Source organism: Triticum urartu, chromosome 3 (assembly GCF_003073215.2).
Source record: "Triticum urartu cultivar G1812 chromosome 3, Tu2.1, whole genome shotgun sequence".
NCBI lineage: Eukaryota > Viridiplantae > Streptophyta > Magnoliopsida > Poales > Poaceae > Triticum > Triticum urartu.
The window spans coordinates 545007213-545020999 of NC_053024.1; the positions used below are offsets into that span (position 1 = coordinate 545007213).

At 41.8% G+C, this 13787-nt stretch overlaps 2 protein-coding genes across 8 annotated transcripts; one reads left to right on the forward strand and one right to left on the reverse strand.

Annotated features, from left to right (window-relative positions):
• Positions 1-829: 829 nt before the first annotated feature.
• On the forward strand, positions 830-7378 carry LOC125544905 (protein PLASTID TRANSCRIPTIONALLY ACTIVE 12, chloroplastic). Of its 6 annotated transcripts, none has more exons than XR_007299811.1 (13): positions 830-1081; positions 1191-1252; positions 1346-2011; positions 2631-2743; positions 3220-3482; positions 4263-4384; positions 4613-4690; positions 4790-4846; positions 5018-5083; positions 5334-5432; positions 5674-5809; positions 5935-5980; positions 6976-7378. XR_007299811.1 is itself a non-coding variant. In XM_048708692.1 (12 exons), exons 1-11 carry the CDS (start codon positions 1048-1050, stop codon positions 5767-5769), a joined length of 1656 nt encoding a protein of 551 aa, XP_048564649.1. In that variant the 5' UTR covers positions 830-1047; the 3' UTR covers positions 5770-5809; positions 6976-7378. The 6 variants fall into 6 exon arrangements, 3 of the variants coding, with proteins under 3 accessions (XP_048564649.1, XP_048564651.1, XP_048564650.1); XR_007299813.1 differs by having other exon boundaries at positions 6982-7378; XR_007299812.1 differs by having other exon boundaries at positions 6987-7378.
• LOC125544906 (wax ester synthase/diacylglycerol acyltransferase 11-like) lies at positions 6075-11138 on the reverse strand. Of its 2 annotated transcripts, XM_048708695.1 has the most exons (7): positions 10795-11126; positions 10078-10671; positions 8076-8142; positions 7911-7987; positions 7353-7568; positions 7010-7147; positions 6075-6455 (listed from the first exon to the last, which is right to left on the reverse strand). In XM_048708695.1, exons 1-7 carry the CDS (start codon positions 11026-11028, stop codon positions 6288-6290), a joined length of 1494 nt encoding a protein of 497 aa, XP_048564652.1. In that variant the 5' UTR covers positions 11029-11126; the 3' UTR covers positions 6075-6287. The 2 variants fall into 2 exon arrangements, with proteins under 2 accessions (XP_048564652.1, XP_048564653.1); XM_048708696.1 differs by lacking the exon at positions 6075-6455 and having other exon boundaries at positions 7015-7228; positions 7287-7568; positions 10795-11138.
• Positions 11139-13787: the final 2649 nt, after the last annotated feature.

A 13787-nucleotide genomic window follows, 5' to 3' on the forward strand; every position in this document is an offset into this window, starting at 1 on the left:
CTAAATTTTCGAATTCAAACAAAATTTTCGTTGATTTGTGCAAAAGAATTTACGTACATACATTCTGCACTATATTTTTTGTCTAAAATTTTAATTTAAAATTACTCGAATTCATACAAAATTTTAGTTGGTTTGTCTATAAAAATTACGGACACTCATTCTGCACTATATTTGGTTTTCTCTAGATTTTTTAATTTAAAATTACATGAATTCAAACTAAAATCTAGTTGATTTGTCCAAAATGTTTATCTAGAATATGAGTAATTTTCTTAAATAGAAATAAGAAAGAAGAATACATAAGATAAATTATGTTTATCTATTTAAATGTCATTGTGGCTGACGTTTTTTTTAACTCATTGTGACCGGATGGTTGGTGCTCGCACACTTGGCAAGCTTATGTGGTCATAGGTTCCCCTTTTCTCGTTTTGGTTTTATATTTTAACTTGTACAGCCTGTCTTATATAAAGCTAATTGTGCTTTATGAACGTGAATAATATGTCAATTAAGTGGTACGCGATTTATAGCAGGTCTTCTGTTCGAACCCGTTTGTCTGTTCGGCATTTTTCATTTGGTACGAAGATTTTTTGCATAAATAAATAAAATGCAAGGGTGCTTTTTGAAGAAAAAACATACACACGGATTACCCATTACTGACAGTGGGTCACTGCCACATTGGCACGCCATGTATGCACATGATACGGTTGAATACGGTAGAAAACACCGTATATGAATAGAGGAACAAGTTAGATGATCAAAAACCCGTATTTTACAAATTTATGTATCAAACTGACCGTCGCGTACTAGTTTCATGACGTACCCCTTTCTTCTTGTTCGTTATCCTGAACGAAAAACCTTGGTACGGAGCCAGCCCAACCATGGAACACACGGCTAGCTCTACCCACTCCCAGTCCCAGCTTCCCAGCACCTAAAATCCAGATAACTCTACCCCCCTCGCCGCTTCTCGACCCCCCTCCTCCAGCTTCTTCATCATCCTCCTCGACTTCGAGCCCCGCGGTCACCACCGACCGCAGCGTCGGGCGAAGAACCATGGCGTCTTGCTCCCACCCTTGGCTCTTCCCAGGTATCGTCATGTTCCTCATTTCAAGCTTCAAACCCCCGTCCTGCTCCGCGCGCGGACCAGAGAATTTGACCTCCCCGCTAACCCCCGCTTTCCGTCGAGCACTCTGCAGGCATGTCGCCGCCGCCGGCTGCCTCCACCGCCGTGCCGGTTCCGAGCTTCTGCAAGTCCTCGGTAATTACCTGCCTTTGAAGCTCCAAATTGTCGAAAATTGACTGCGTGCAGTTGCTGTCTGTGCTAAAATTTAGGTTCTCGGTGCTTGCGCAGAAGGTGTTTGCTAGTTTGCGTCAGCGGAGAAAGGCAGGGTCAGTCGCGCCGACCAGAACGCGGAGATGCACGATCAGGTGCGTCAAGGACGAGTCTATCCATTTTGATCCGTCGAAGATCGAAGCGCCACCGTACTCCAGTTATTTCGACTCCACATCTGGTCAGCTCGAGCCAGCGTCAGGTGCCCGGGCAAGCATACCTGGGCAGGAGTACTGGCCGGAGGGCACTGCAGCCCGCGTCCGTGCTGCCCGTGCACCTGCACCGGTCGGGGAGTCGGCCGGGACTCCGTCTCTTGGCAAGAAACCCGGGAGTAGGAGGAAAGGGTACAAGGGGCAGGTAGCGTCTGCATCAGCGGCGGGCGGTGCGGAGACCAGTGGAGATGACGGCGAGTTCATTGTGGCCACTGAGGTTCCACTAGATGATACATTGGAGGAAACAAATGATTCGCTGAATGAATATGTCATTTACGAGGCGCCCAAGGAGGAGAGTTTGAGCGAGTATGAGATGGACAAGATGATGGGGCGGCCACACCCATTTGTTGACCCAGCAAAGGCGATGTTGGCAGAGGAACCGAAATCGAGCGAGGAGCTCTGGTGGAATTGGAGGAGGAAGTCCGAGGCAGAAATGTGGTCAAGGTGGCAGAGGAGGCGCCCAGATGTTGACACGGTTAGTTCTCAATTGCCCGCACTTATAATGATGGCTTGTGATAGTTTTTATTGTGGCTGTCTACCTTTTGTCAACATGGCCAATTAGTAGAATATAATTACACAGCAGAGATTCACATTTTCTACCGCACCGCAATTATGTCGGTTTACTATCCTAGTTTTTTTGTGCCTAGTCCAGGTAGCACAGGCACTAGTTGTACTAGGGCACAACGATGCCTCTGTGTCCTTCTGCCATTCTGTATGTGTGAATCATTGTCAGGTTCAAGCTAGCTTGTCATGCTTTTCCAATGCATCTTCTAGAGTGTAATGTAAATGTGAACAGAGTGGTGTAGACAATGACAAAGCCAACATTTTGCGTATGGGTAGGAGTGTTAAAATATCAAATGACCCTGAGACCCTCACATCCCTTATAACTCCGCTACTGATAATGTGCGTGCATTGCTTGCACTGTGGCATGCAAGCATTATCTCGTTGTACAGTTTACGAGTTAGTGTTATGTGCCTGATTCAGTTTTTTATTTTTATTTTTGCCCTAGTTCAAATTAGTTTTTATGACACATCCAGCTCCATGATATGCTTCAATTTTGATCCACATTGTAATGCTTGTTTTGTTGTTTTTAGGTCTTTGCAAAGGCAATGGCCGAAACTGGGCAGATTAAAATATTTGGAGATCACCCTACAAGAACAGAAGCTGCTCTTGCCAAGACAAGAAGACATTTACACAAAGAGGAAAGGTTGACTAAATACCACAATGGTTTTTGCTCATAAGTATATGCTGCAGCTTTATTGGACCCTTTCATTGCACACGTGCAGTTGTGCACACCTTTCTGTTTATGTTGAATCTTTATTTTTGTTCTCAATACTTGAAATACCATTAGCATTATATAGCACATTTTTCCACCATATTCTGAAACATTAATTTAAACACATCTTCCATTTTCAATCTGTTTGCGTTGCATCATAACAAATATGTGGTGGAACATTATATAGGTCCAATACCCACGGGTTTATGCGTCACTGGCATAATTTTTCTGTTTGACCAAAGCTTGTACTGTTCTAGTTATAAATCTATCTATGGTGTGCATTACAAAAATACTTCTCGACAACTGTTTTTTCAGCATGGCATTGTCAGTGTATGCTTGTAACTTGTAAGGACTAAATTACTATCTTGTTTAGCAGTGGCTCTTATATTTGTATGCAATAAACACAGGTTAGAAGCAGAACAGAGGAGACTAGAAGAAATAGGACCAATAGCATACTATTCAGAATGGGTAGAAGCATATAAGCAAAAGGACACATCATGGGAAGCCATTCAGAAGCACTTTGAGGAGACTGGTGAAGATGCAAATACTCAACTTATAACAATGTTTCAACACCAAACTGCTGGGGAATATCGTATCATGATGGGCACTGATGTTCGTATACAACGAGATCCTTTGGCAATGAGGATGCGTGAAGACCAGATTAAACAGAGTATTGTTTTTTTTTTTGCCCAAATTTTGATTGATTCATCTTGCTGACATCCAGAAGCTGCTTTTGCTGAATAGTTATGTGCAGTTCATCTTACATTAGCTTTTCTAATAATCTTGCAAAGTCTAGAGGTTCGGGGCCAAGTCAACACAACCCCCCGAGCTTTAAAGTACCCAATATTGTTCAAAAGCATCGGGGGAGGGGGGGGGGGGTGTATTTAAACAGCATTTACTACACTGAGGGGTTGCTTAGACGGTTTTAAAGCTCAGGGAGTTGTGCTGACTTGGCCCCAAACCTTAGGGGTGATCTACATTTTTTTTCCTACATAACTTAGTTTGAGCTAAGTTTCAAGAGCTGGTGCCATGTGCCTTAGAATGTATTCAATGAAGAAGCTGCTTGGTAATTTTATATAGTTCTATTCACTGCTTCAAACATGCATTTCTGGAACTTAATGCAAAAGGCAGAAACCATTGTTATCTCCTGCCTACTTACCGGGTTGATCTAGGAAAAGGACTCGTTGGAGTTGAACACAATGTGACTTATTATTTCTCTTCAGTTTCATCATTCACATGCCACTTCTGCATTTAAATATTTTTGAACCATTTTTATTTTGTTACATCTGAATTATCAGTATATGCTCTGCATAATGTGTAATCCAATAAGGGAAGCTACCATGTTACTCTTAGAATAAAATAAAGTAATTGTCTGACTTGTTTAAACTTATGCAACTATATTTGGGTATATAACAACTTGGACTTAATCCCGTGACATTCAAATATGCAGTTTGGGGTGGTGATCCTGTTTACCCGACTGTGAACTATGTTCAGGATCCTGATGAAGTGATTGACTACAGGAGTCCGGAATTTCATGAGCCTACCCCTGAAGTTGTACCTTATTTGATGGAGGTACGGGGCAGCAGTCCCACATAAAGCATTTTACACTGTGCCAGCTAAGGTTTACTAGATTCATGGTTTTTAGCTGTTTTGGAGATCCATAACACCATAAATATGAATGAACTTTCTAAGGGTCTTTAGTACTATATAACACAACACTAAAAATGTTAATGGTGTGACATGTGTCGCTAATAGGAGTAATTGTATCATAAGTTTATGTATTGCACTTTCTCCTTTCAGCATGGGATAATGATCACGAAGGAAGAACTGGATGCACGTTTGATGGAAGAGGAAGAAGACATCAATCAAGACATCACGGTACACCTTAAACTGCACCACTGATTCGGCTACAACTAATTGCATATCATAGGTCTTTTAATTTCTCTTTAACTTATCCATGTTATGCCATGCTGACAGTACATTCCTGAAGTCAAAGATCCCATGGCTACTGCTGTTGATATTGGAGAGCATTCTGTGAGTGTCCATTCGAAGTGCTTGTTTTTTTCCATAAAAATGCCTCGGTGCATATCTTACAGGAAAACAAAATAATTATGTGAACTATGCTAATATGTTAAATATCTTATACATTAAAAATGTTTATCAAATGTTTATCATTTGACAATGATATTCTCTACTTTTCGAAAGTTCAATGAAGATAGTGATGATGAGGAGGAGGTTGACAAAGCTGTCACACTGCCCGAGTCACTAGAGGTATATTACTGAACTATTTTACTGGTTGGAACATAGATACTGTGCAGTTGTAGTTGTAATATTGGATGGGTTCTTTTATTATGTGCAACCCCAACAATAGAAAAATAGCCAGTTTGCTATATGCTTGTGGGGAGCTGGATGTTGAGTTTTTTTGTAACACTGGGGCACCGAATAAGTGGGATGAGATGTCGTATCAATACTTCTCCTATTCAAAGTTGATAATTTCTTGAAATCTCTACTTTATCTATAGGATGAGGAAGATGGCGGGGATGAGGCTGTGGAAGTTGAAGGGAAAGTGAGTCAAAACTGGAGTGTTCTAAAGACTACTGGGCAGGACGAAAAACCAAAGGTACATTTTTATTATTGATTATGTCTTTTGGCACGTAGTAACACTGAGGCAATGAAATTCTTGTTGGTCATATTGGATGTCTTACCTAATTGTGTGTTTTAGTTTCTTTTTGTGTGTAAATTAATGGAAATTTTGAGTCTTTTTACTATTTATATCATTATATGGTGATACGTGTTCAGAGTACGCCGTACACAACTGTGGCAACTTCTATTCCAGATAATGCTTCTTTTTGTCTTTCCAGGAAAAGTTAAAGAAAGATCAGATGTCACTTAAAGACGCTATTAATGAGTCCGAGAACCTTACTGATTTCCTTATGGACTTTGAAGAAGATGAGTAATATTGTGGGTGTTTAGTCTCTGTTGTGCGCATGACACAAGGTGAGTCCATAGTCAACCTACCTTTTTTTATTCAACTTTCTTAGAATTTGATAAAATTAACTATAGTGTTCACTCTTGGAAATCCTGAGCCATACTCACTCGATGTGTGCTGGTTGAGTTTCTAGGTTTAGTTGCCACAAACATACTCCCTTCGTTGGAAATGCAAGACAGGTGACTTTTCAGAGTCTCGAATGCACAGTTTTGACTATAATTTTTTATAGTAATATGTGTGTTAAAATGTGAAAAGATATGTAGCAGAAATGAATTTCGCAAGACAAATACAATAATATTATTCGTCGTGCATACTCATTCCATGTACTTTTACATGTACTGGTGGTCAATGTTTTAAAACGTTGACTGCAAGCATAATTAATTAATTATGCACCTTACAGTTCTGGGCCAAGGGAGTATAGTCCATCAGTAATATTGAATGGCACAGTAGCGAAATCATGAATATGTTGCACTGATGCAAATAGCTTTAGGCCTTCCCATGATGCATTCCAAGGCGTGAAGCTGCATCCTTAATATCCTCAAGGGATTCAACAAAGTCATCCAAAAGTTCATCATAGTCAGGAAAGTGTCCCTCATCCAGTGCTAGATTTATCATGATGGTGTTGACATAGCTTTGATAATTCACGGTTAGGGCCTACACAAGCAAACCAAACAATTAATTACGAATTAACACAAACTCTATACCATAAAACACTTCGACCTGCTAAATTGATTATTCATCACTAATTCAGCACACACTTATAAATACCTGGGTATAGAAGTTCTATACCCAGGGTTGTTCAAGTGCGGGTTGGCCAACCGTGTAAAACCATTATGTATGGCCCTAACCGCTCGCTTGTAACTGTTTTGAGGTATGGACCCCAACACCCTCATGGCCTCGCTGCTTGCCTGTACTGGTTTTCAACGGATTACCAAACCTGCGTTTTAACACCCCTACCTGTACTTGGGCATAGTTACCTTTTATTCGGGAGTTCATGGTATGTTTTTTTTGGTGTAGAAAATTTACGTTGTTTTAGTAATCAACTTGTGACAGCGATGCTCATCTAATCAAGGAAATACTTGACGAGATATGATGATGTAGGGCACTGACATGTTAACTAATTTATTTAACCCTGGTGCACACAGGGCACTAACATGTCCATTGATTTATTTAGCTGTAGTGCAGAGTCATATTTTTGGAGGACTTACTTCTGGCGGTCCATAGCCGCTAGGGGCGATGAAGACGATTGGATGCCCACAAAACTCCACCTGTTCAACCGGGCCAGTCATGTTGGCGAACGATATGGTGGTATGGGAGATCATACGATGGAAGATAGCCGAAGCTGCCTGTTCGCGACAGATGTGGCAACGCCGTTAGAAACAAGAACTCAAAATGGCTCAAAATATGAGTGCAGCGGCCAGCGGCCCCTTTAGAAAACAGGATAGTTAAGAGGCACTGGTCTTGTACTCTGAGAATTAGCCGCCCAGCATTTCTCTTGGATAGCTAAATGTTTAGCACTTAGCACTGTGATACAAAGGACCAAAATGTTACCTTCAGTCCAAACACTTTGAAGATCACTTCTGCGGCGACATGTGTGAATACCACCTCCAGTGAGCTCTTCTTCCTGTCCACAACCTTCTTCCCCTTGCGAACGTAGTCGAGCGGGTCGCTGTGCATGCCGATGAAGAACGGAAGGATGATGAACCCAAGTTCATTTCCCCATTTCACGTGGCTTTCTTTGCCCGACTTTATCATATCAACACATGCCTGCTCACGGGTAGCAAGAAACCATACTATCCTTCAGCTTTATTACGGAAGTACCGAATTCATTTTGTCCCCAAAAAAAGAAATACAGATTTCATGTGTATTCGATCTTTGGCGATCCTTACGACCCCAGTGCCTTTAACTTTCAAGATACATTTTCACCAAATGTTCGTCAGAAAAATAAACTCCATGATGGAAAATTGATGCCATTTACATTAAGTTTTGCTACTCCACCGAATTGGTATATGAAAGCACTTTCAAACTGCATTAACTGTGTAATTGTTGAACGAAATGTTGACCATGGTTAATGCTCAAAAAGCATGCACCGACAGATTGTTGTCTTACGTGTAGGCTTGTGGTCGGCCTTAAGTTGACGAGAAGCATTGAGCGCACGCGTATCTCTTTGCGAGTGTCGGTTTCACCTGATAAAAAGGATGGGACAAGCAACGCCACAGTTAGCTGGGCCGTAGCTATTCTGGCAGGAACCAGCAATAAATCAGCTTGTACCACCTGACTTTCGGAAGTGATAGCGCGACAGGGCAGCGTATGTGACTCCAATCAACACATCGTTAACTGTCTGCACCAAACAAGGACAAAAATGTAGTACTCCTTTTTATGTTAGTTCTGCTCCTTGCAAGCAACAGGTCAACCACGCATTGAATAGATAAATAACACATTCGCAAAAAATGAGATAAAATAACAGGAAGAAAAAACAAAGCAATGCTGTTTTGTTTCGCTTCAAACTGAACTAAGGGCATGTACAATGGTTGATAAGATAGTCTTATCTTAGGTCTTGCATCTAATTAAGAGATGACAAAAAAAACTGTATACAATGGGTCATTTTTTAGCCTTATCTTCATAACTAGTTATTCCTAAAAACATGGTGACACATATTGTGCTAAGATATCATCTCTTGTCTTATCTTAAATAAAAGAAGACAAGCCTTTTTCTATGAGTTCTCTCTCCTCCACCTCATCATTTATTCTACATGGCACTCCTAAGATAGCACCATTGTACATACCCTAAACAAGCAGTGGAAAGCAAAATGCTTATTTGTCATCTTTCAACTATTGACCATTTCTAAAATTTGCTTCAAAAAGTTCAATATGAAATATCTTGCGCACGATCATTCTAATTGTACTAAACGCGTGCGAGACTACCACCATCATTGGTCCCACCGTTTCGACTAATATTAGGGACCAACTTTGCTGGGTATTAAAATTTTAAGGTTAAGTATTGCCTTGTATTGGAGTTCAAGGGCCAAATATATAATGGACCAATAGATGGTACGGAAAGTAAAATTTCCATTAATCATTTAATCGCAAATTCCTAAAAGGTGCTTGATCCTAGAGCACACGATTTCTCATTGTACTGGTGCTAAGCCATGCGCATACGCAAACATTGATGCGGCTTGACAACTAACCAGATAGAGATGGGTTGGATTTCTTCATAAGGTTAATAGTACATGTAACAACCGGCTATATATGGTTCCCAAGTCACTTATAGCTAATCTAATGGCTCACTCATACAAGAGTTAGCCATGCTGGCATGCTATGTCATTCATATGTGGCACACTTTATTCTTTTAAACGGTGTTGGAGCCCGTGCTACAACTGACTAAAAATCTACAACCCACTTCTTTTCTCTCTCCTTTAACTAAAAGAAAAAAAAATCCGATGTGATATCTCTTATAACCCATCTACTACATCCATGTTATACTTGCTCTAAAGAAGCGATGTCAAACACAAGTTTCTATGTATATTTTCATATAGTGCGGCGTGTTGCCGTGGAAACCGTGTTAAACAAATGCATAAATAGGTTCTTTAAAGCCAACTAAAACTAATGAAAAAAATTAAAGGTCTACTTATTTTGCATTTTAGAAACAACAAAACCTAAGTAGTATGTGACAACATGATATATATAAAAAAGGAAAACTTATCCCGAAAAGAAGACGTGATTGACTTGACGAGGTGTCATGGTTTGAATTTATAGATTAATGTAAAAATGTAAATGAATACATACATGGCTTAAAAAGAATACATGCATGATTTGGATGGTGACATGGTTCATCGATAGTTTAATGCAAAAGAAGTAACTTATGACCACATGGAAATGAAGCACGCATGGAGACAATTTGGACCGGACATCTATCAATAATTGAGGTGACGTGAAAGCTCACATATGTAGAAAAATCTAGTAATGAGGCTAACTATTTGGATATAGGAGATGAAAGAAGTTTAGCTACAACAAATGAAGAACATACGCACCGTGTAGTTTAGTTCTTAAATCCAGGGGTTGATGTATCTTAAAATGCTGGTGCTACTATTCATTGGAAATTGCCTTTATTTTTCAAGAGAGTACGCAAAATTCATACCATATTTTTACAAAATAGTTTTAGCTAACAGTCGTGAGGTCTAAGGCCATGCATGTTAAAGAATACTGAACATTTCAACATGCCACTCAGAATATTGCATAGAGCATCTCAAGGAAAATGAGAAAACAAAGGCTCTTACGCATTTCATGGCGTTCTTGACGAACTTGACGTCGTCGAGGCTAAGCCTCCGGTGCACGATGCGCTTGCGCTGCGTCTCCGCGTGGTTCACCCGCTTGAACAGCGTGTGCGGATCCTTCAAGAACAGTATGGTCGCGAAGAAGCCGGCGACGTCCACCACGGTGTGCCAGGCGAGCACGACGAAGGACCAGACCCAGAGGAGGTACGCCAGGACGCCCGCCGAAGGGCGCGGTCGCTGGTAGATGGCGCCCGTGCGCGATGGCAGCGGCGGCATGGCCGGCAACCTGGTCGGGTCGGCGGCGCTGCGCGTGCAGGCCATGAGGAGCGTGAGCAGAGACATGCCGTCCCCGAGGGAGTGGTGCACGCGGATCGCGGCGGTGGAGGTCGCCTCGGAGGTCGGGAAGTCGAAGAGGTGGAACTCCCACAGCGGCTGGGACCGGTCCATGGGCAGCGTCGACAGGGACGCCACGTAGTCCTCCACGGCCTTGTCCGGGTTGGCCGCCACGGCGGCCGGGTCCAGCGTCGGGCGGATCAGGTGGTTTTCCACGTTCACCGTCGTCGGCGCCCACCGCAGCTCGCCGTCCTTGTCCGTTACCTGCACCGGCGACCATATCGAATCACTTAGAAAAAAAGAAACTTGTGTCCTGGCGTACGTGGATGGAGACTGGAGAGGCATGCATATGCATGCATGGCGATGCTGCGATGGAAGGCTACGTACCTGGATGCTGCGGAAGTGCGGGTAGCGTGCGAGCTGGGCCTCGATGCCGGCGCGGAGGGCGGGGAGGTTGAGGGGCGTGGAGGCGCCCATGAGGACGATGATGTAGAAGTCCTCCACGAGCCTCGCGGAGGGGCTGACCGGCTCCCCCAGCTCTGCTTCCGCCGCCGTCCGCCCTTCGCGTCCGGCGGCCGTCTTGATCGAGAGCGGCCGCTTCCGCAGGGTGGTGGCCTCCATTTTTGCTGCTTAATTTGTTTGTCCAGTCACTCCAGGGGTGCGCCGTGTGTGCTATAGTAGTCAGCTCCGATTTTAATTTGAAGAAGAACCACATCCTTGTCTGTGCTTCACGTCTCTTCTGCTAACTGCCAACTAAAAGTGTTAATGCGCGCTAATCCGGCCCAGAGGAGAGACTGTGCTGGATCGTTGATGATCTGTTGACGATCGTTATGCCATGGTACCTGCATGTTTACACCATGAAAGATATGGTATTAACGTCGATTGTACACTGGAAAGGGATAGGGAAGATGACACTGACTTTGGCACTAGCTAGTAGCTTGGTCAAATTTGATCGCTTTGTTAAAATACTCCCTCCGTTCTAAAATAAATGTCTCAAGTTTAGTGTATAACTTTACATTAAGTTTAATACAAATTTGAGACACTTATTTTGGGTAGGAGGTAGTATTAAATACTACTTGACTCTCTCAAACTAGTGCTCAGCTTGCAAGACTCTGAATTCAGCTACTAGCTACGTGCACGTCTCTCTCATATCTATATGCGGTTAGCTGGTGTTTGTGGTGAACTGTACGGATGGTTACTGGCATTCCGCGCGCGGTCAAGGCCTTTCAACCTGCATTTAAAAAAAAAGGTCTTTCAACCTGTCACGGGCCGGTCACCAACAACATTTATTCTTGTGTGCATACAGGTTGCAGTCTTGACGCCATTTATTGGGCAAGCATGCTAGTTTTGCTTGAGGACGTTCACTTTAACCTATTACGTTCATTTAAACATCTATCTACTAGGAGTACTATCTATCTTCTACTACCTCCATTCCAATGAATAAGATGCAAACCCATCCCGAAATTCAACTTTGATCATAAATTGACCAATCAAATGTGGGTTATATGTAGTAAAAAGTATACCATTTAATTCGTATTGAAACAAAGTTTTCAATAGTATATTTTTAAGTCACAAAAATACATATTATTGACGTAATTTATGGTCAAAGTTGAATTTTAGGAAACGTGCACGCCTTATTCATTGGAATGAAGGGAGTGTCTATATTTTTACGGAATGTCTTCATAGCTAGCTTTATTAATATCAAAATAATATTACATCGTCTGTGAGTCTGCTGACAACAAAGTCAGGAGGCTCATCCAACTAAGTAAAAAAAGATTTCTTACAATAACTATAGTTTCCTAGCAACTTCTAGAAAAAGGAACTATAGTTTGCTAGCACATGAGCCGCTTCATTAGTTGTACGAAAACAGTGGTTAAATATGATCTTCCCAATCATTGTAGTTGCATCCACACACTCTGTGAAAATTGCCATTGCCGCATCCCACCATCTTGTTTGCACAGTGCAAAAATTAATCACTTGAAGAGAGTCAGATTTCGCCTCTATCCGGTTGAAGCCAAGGGAGCAAGTTCCAGACCATCGCTCATAGCCATTAATTGCTTTTGTGGTAATTATGTCAGCATCATATGGCATAAACTTGCGTTGAGTATCCAAGAAATTACCTCTATCATCTTGTAAGATAGTAGCAGTTACGCCCACTCCTTCATCTAGAAAGAATGCAACATCCACATTCAGTTCAATGAACCTTGGATCAGGCTTACACCATTTCAAATTATGCCCAAGAGACCTGGGAAAGTGTCTTCTGGAAGTTGCTCGCAATAGAAAACATTGAAATTGGCCATAGCCAATAGGGGGGGGGGGTCATTGTGTGTAACTTGGCATGGAATCCAACATAGATATCAACTCTTAACAGATAGAACTTGCTTGACATTCAGATGTGGTTATAAACTCAGTTGTTCATCATCAAATGAAGAATATGTTCAAAAATTACCGAATCGGACCTACATACCGGGATCGCCGAATCAATGAGACCTGAAATACCTAGGCGGTTCCATAATTCCTGAGCATGAGTACATTGACAGATAACATGCCGAATATCCTCTATGCCTTGATGGCTGGTAATCCCCAAGTGCAAGGAACTGTCGTAGCTCTTTCCAATGATGGAGGTGATAAGTATGGAGTGTCAAACCCACAAGGAGCTAAAGATAGGATTGGTATTATCTCAGGTCCTATCTACCGCTGATACAACTTACGTACGCCGAACCTTTGCTTTACTATTAAATAAAACTATAAGTACTTTGCATGTATGAAAAGATAGGTTTGCAAGATAATAAAGAACTTATAAATAAAAGTTAGGTGCTGTTTAAATAAAAATGCAATAAAATAAAGATAGCGAGTGGGAAAAAGCGGTGGCAGGATGTGCGGAATTGGCCCTAGGCAATTAGCTTAGTTACTAGACCGATTATTATCATTGTAGTTTTATATGAGGGAGGGACCACTGCTATCATATTATCCATACTGGGAACATATGTACTTTTGGTTGGAACTATTAGCAAGCATCCGCGAATGGTAACACATTCATTAAGGTAAACTCAATCGTAGCATTAAGGTATACTTTTCTCCCTTCAATCCCATATGCATCAATTTCTAGACTCGGCCTCGGTAATAGCTGCCACTCCGGCCGGCCTATGCATAGCCCTATCAACCTACTACTAACCCTAAGGTGTGATCCACGTGTGCAATCATATGATGGCCACCATAGGAAAATAACATAACCACATGCAAATCAAAACAATCATAGCAATTCACCAATTAACCCATATGACAAAAATAATTTACTCGGACATAATAGCGATGACACAAATCATATGATAATAATGCATAGCATTAAAAAACATGTCCAGGTAGGGGATTACAGCTGG

Excerpts from the sequence above, each read along its gene's own strand:
- LOC125544906 (XM_048708695.1), bottom strand. The coding sequence starts at position 11,028 with ATGGAGGCCACCACCCTGCGGAAGCGGCCGCTCTCGATCAAGACGGCC. Across the intron at positions 10,672-10,794 it reads CGCACTTCCGCAGCATCCAG|GTAACGGACAAGGACGGCGA; the intron begins GTACGTAGCCTT and ends TCGCCGGTGCAG. Across the intron at positions 8,143-10,077 it reads TCAAGAACGCCATGAAATGC|ACAGTTAACGATGTGTTGAT; the intron begins GTAAGAGCCTTT and ends TGTTTGGTGCAG.
- LOC125544905 (XM_048708692.1), top strand. The coding sequence starts at position 1,048 with ATGGCGTCTTGCTCCCACCCTTGGCTCTTCCCAG. Across the intron at positions 1,082-1,190 it reads CCACCCTTGGCTCTTCCCAG|GCATGTCGCCGCCGCCGGCT; the intron begins GTATCGTCATGT and ends AGCACTCTGCAG. Across the intron at positions 4,847-5,017 it reads TTGATATTGGAGAGCATTCT|TTCAATGAAGATAGTGATGA; the intron begins GTGAGTGTCCAT and ends ACTTTTCGAAAG.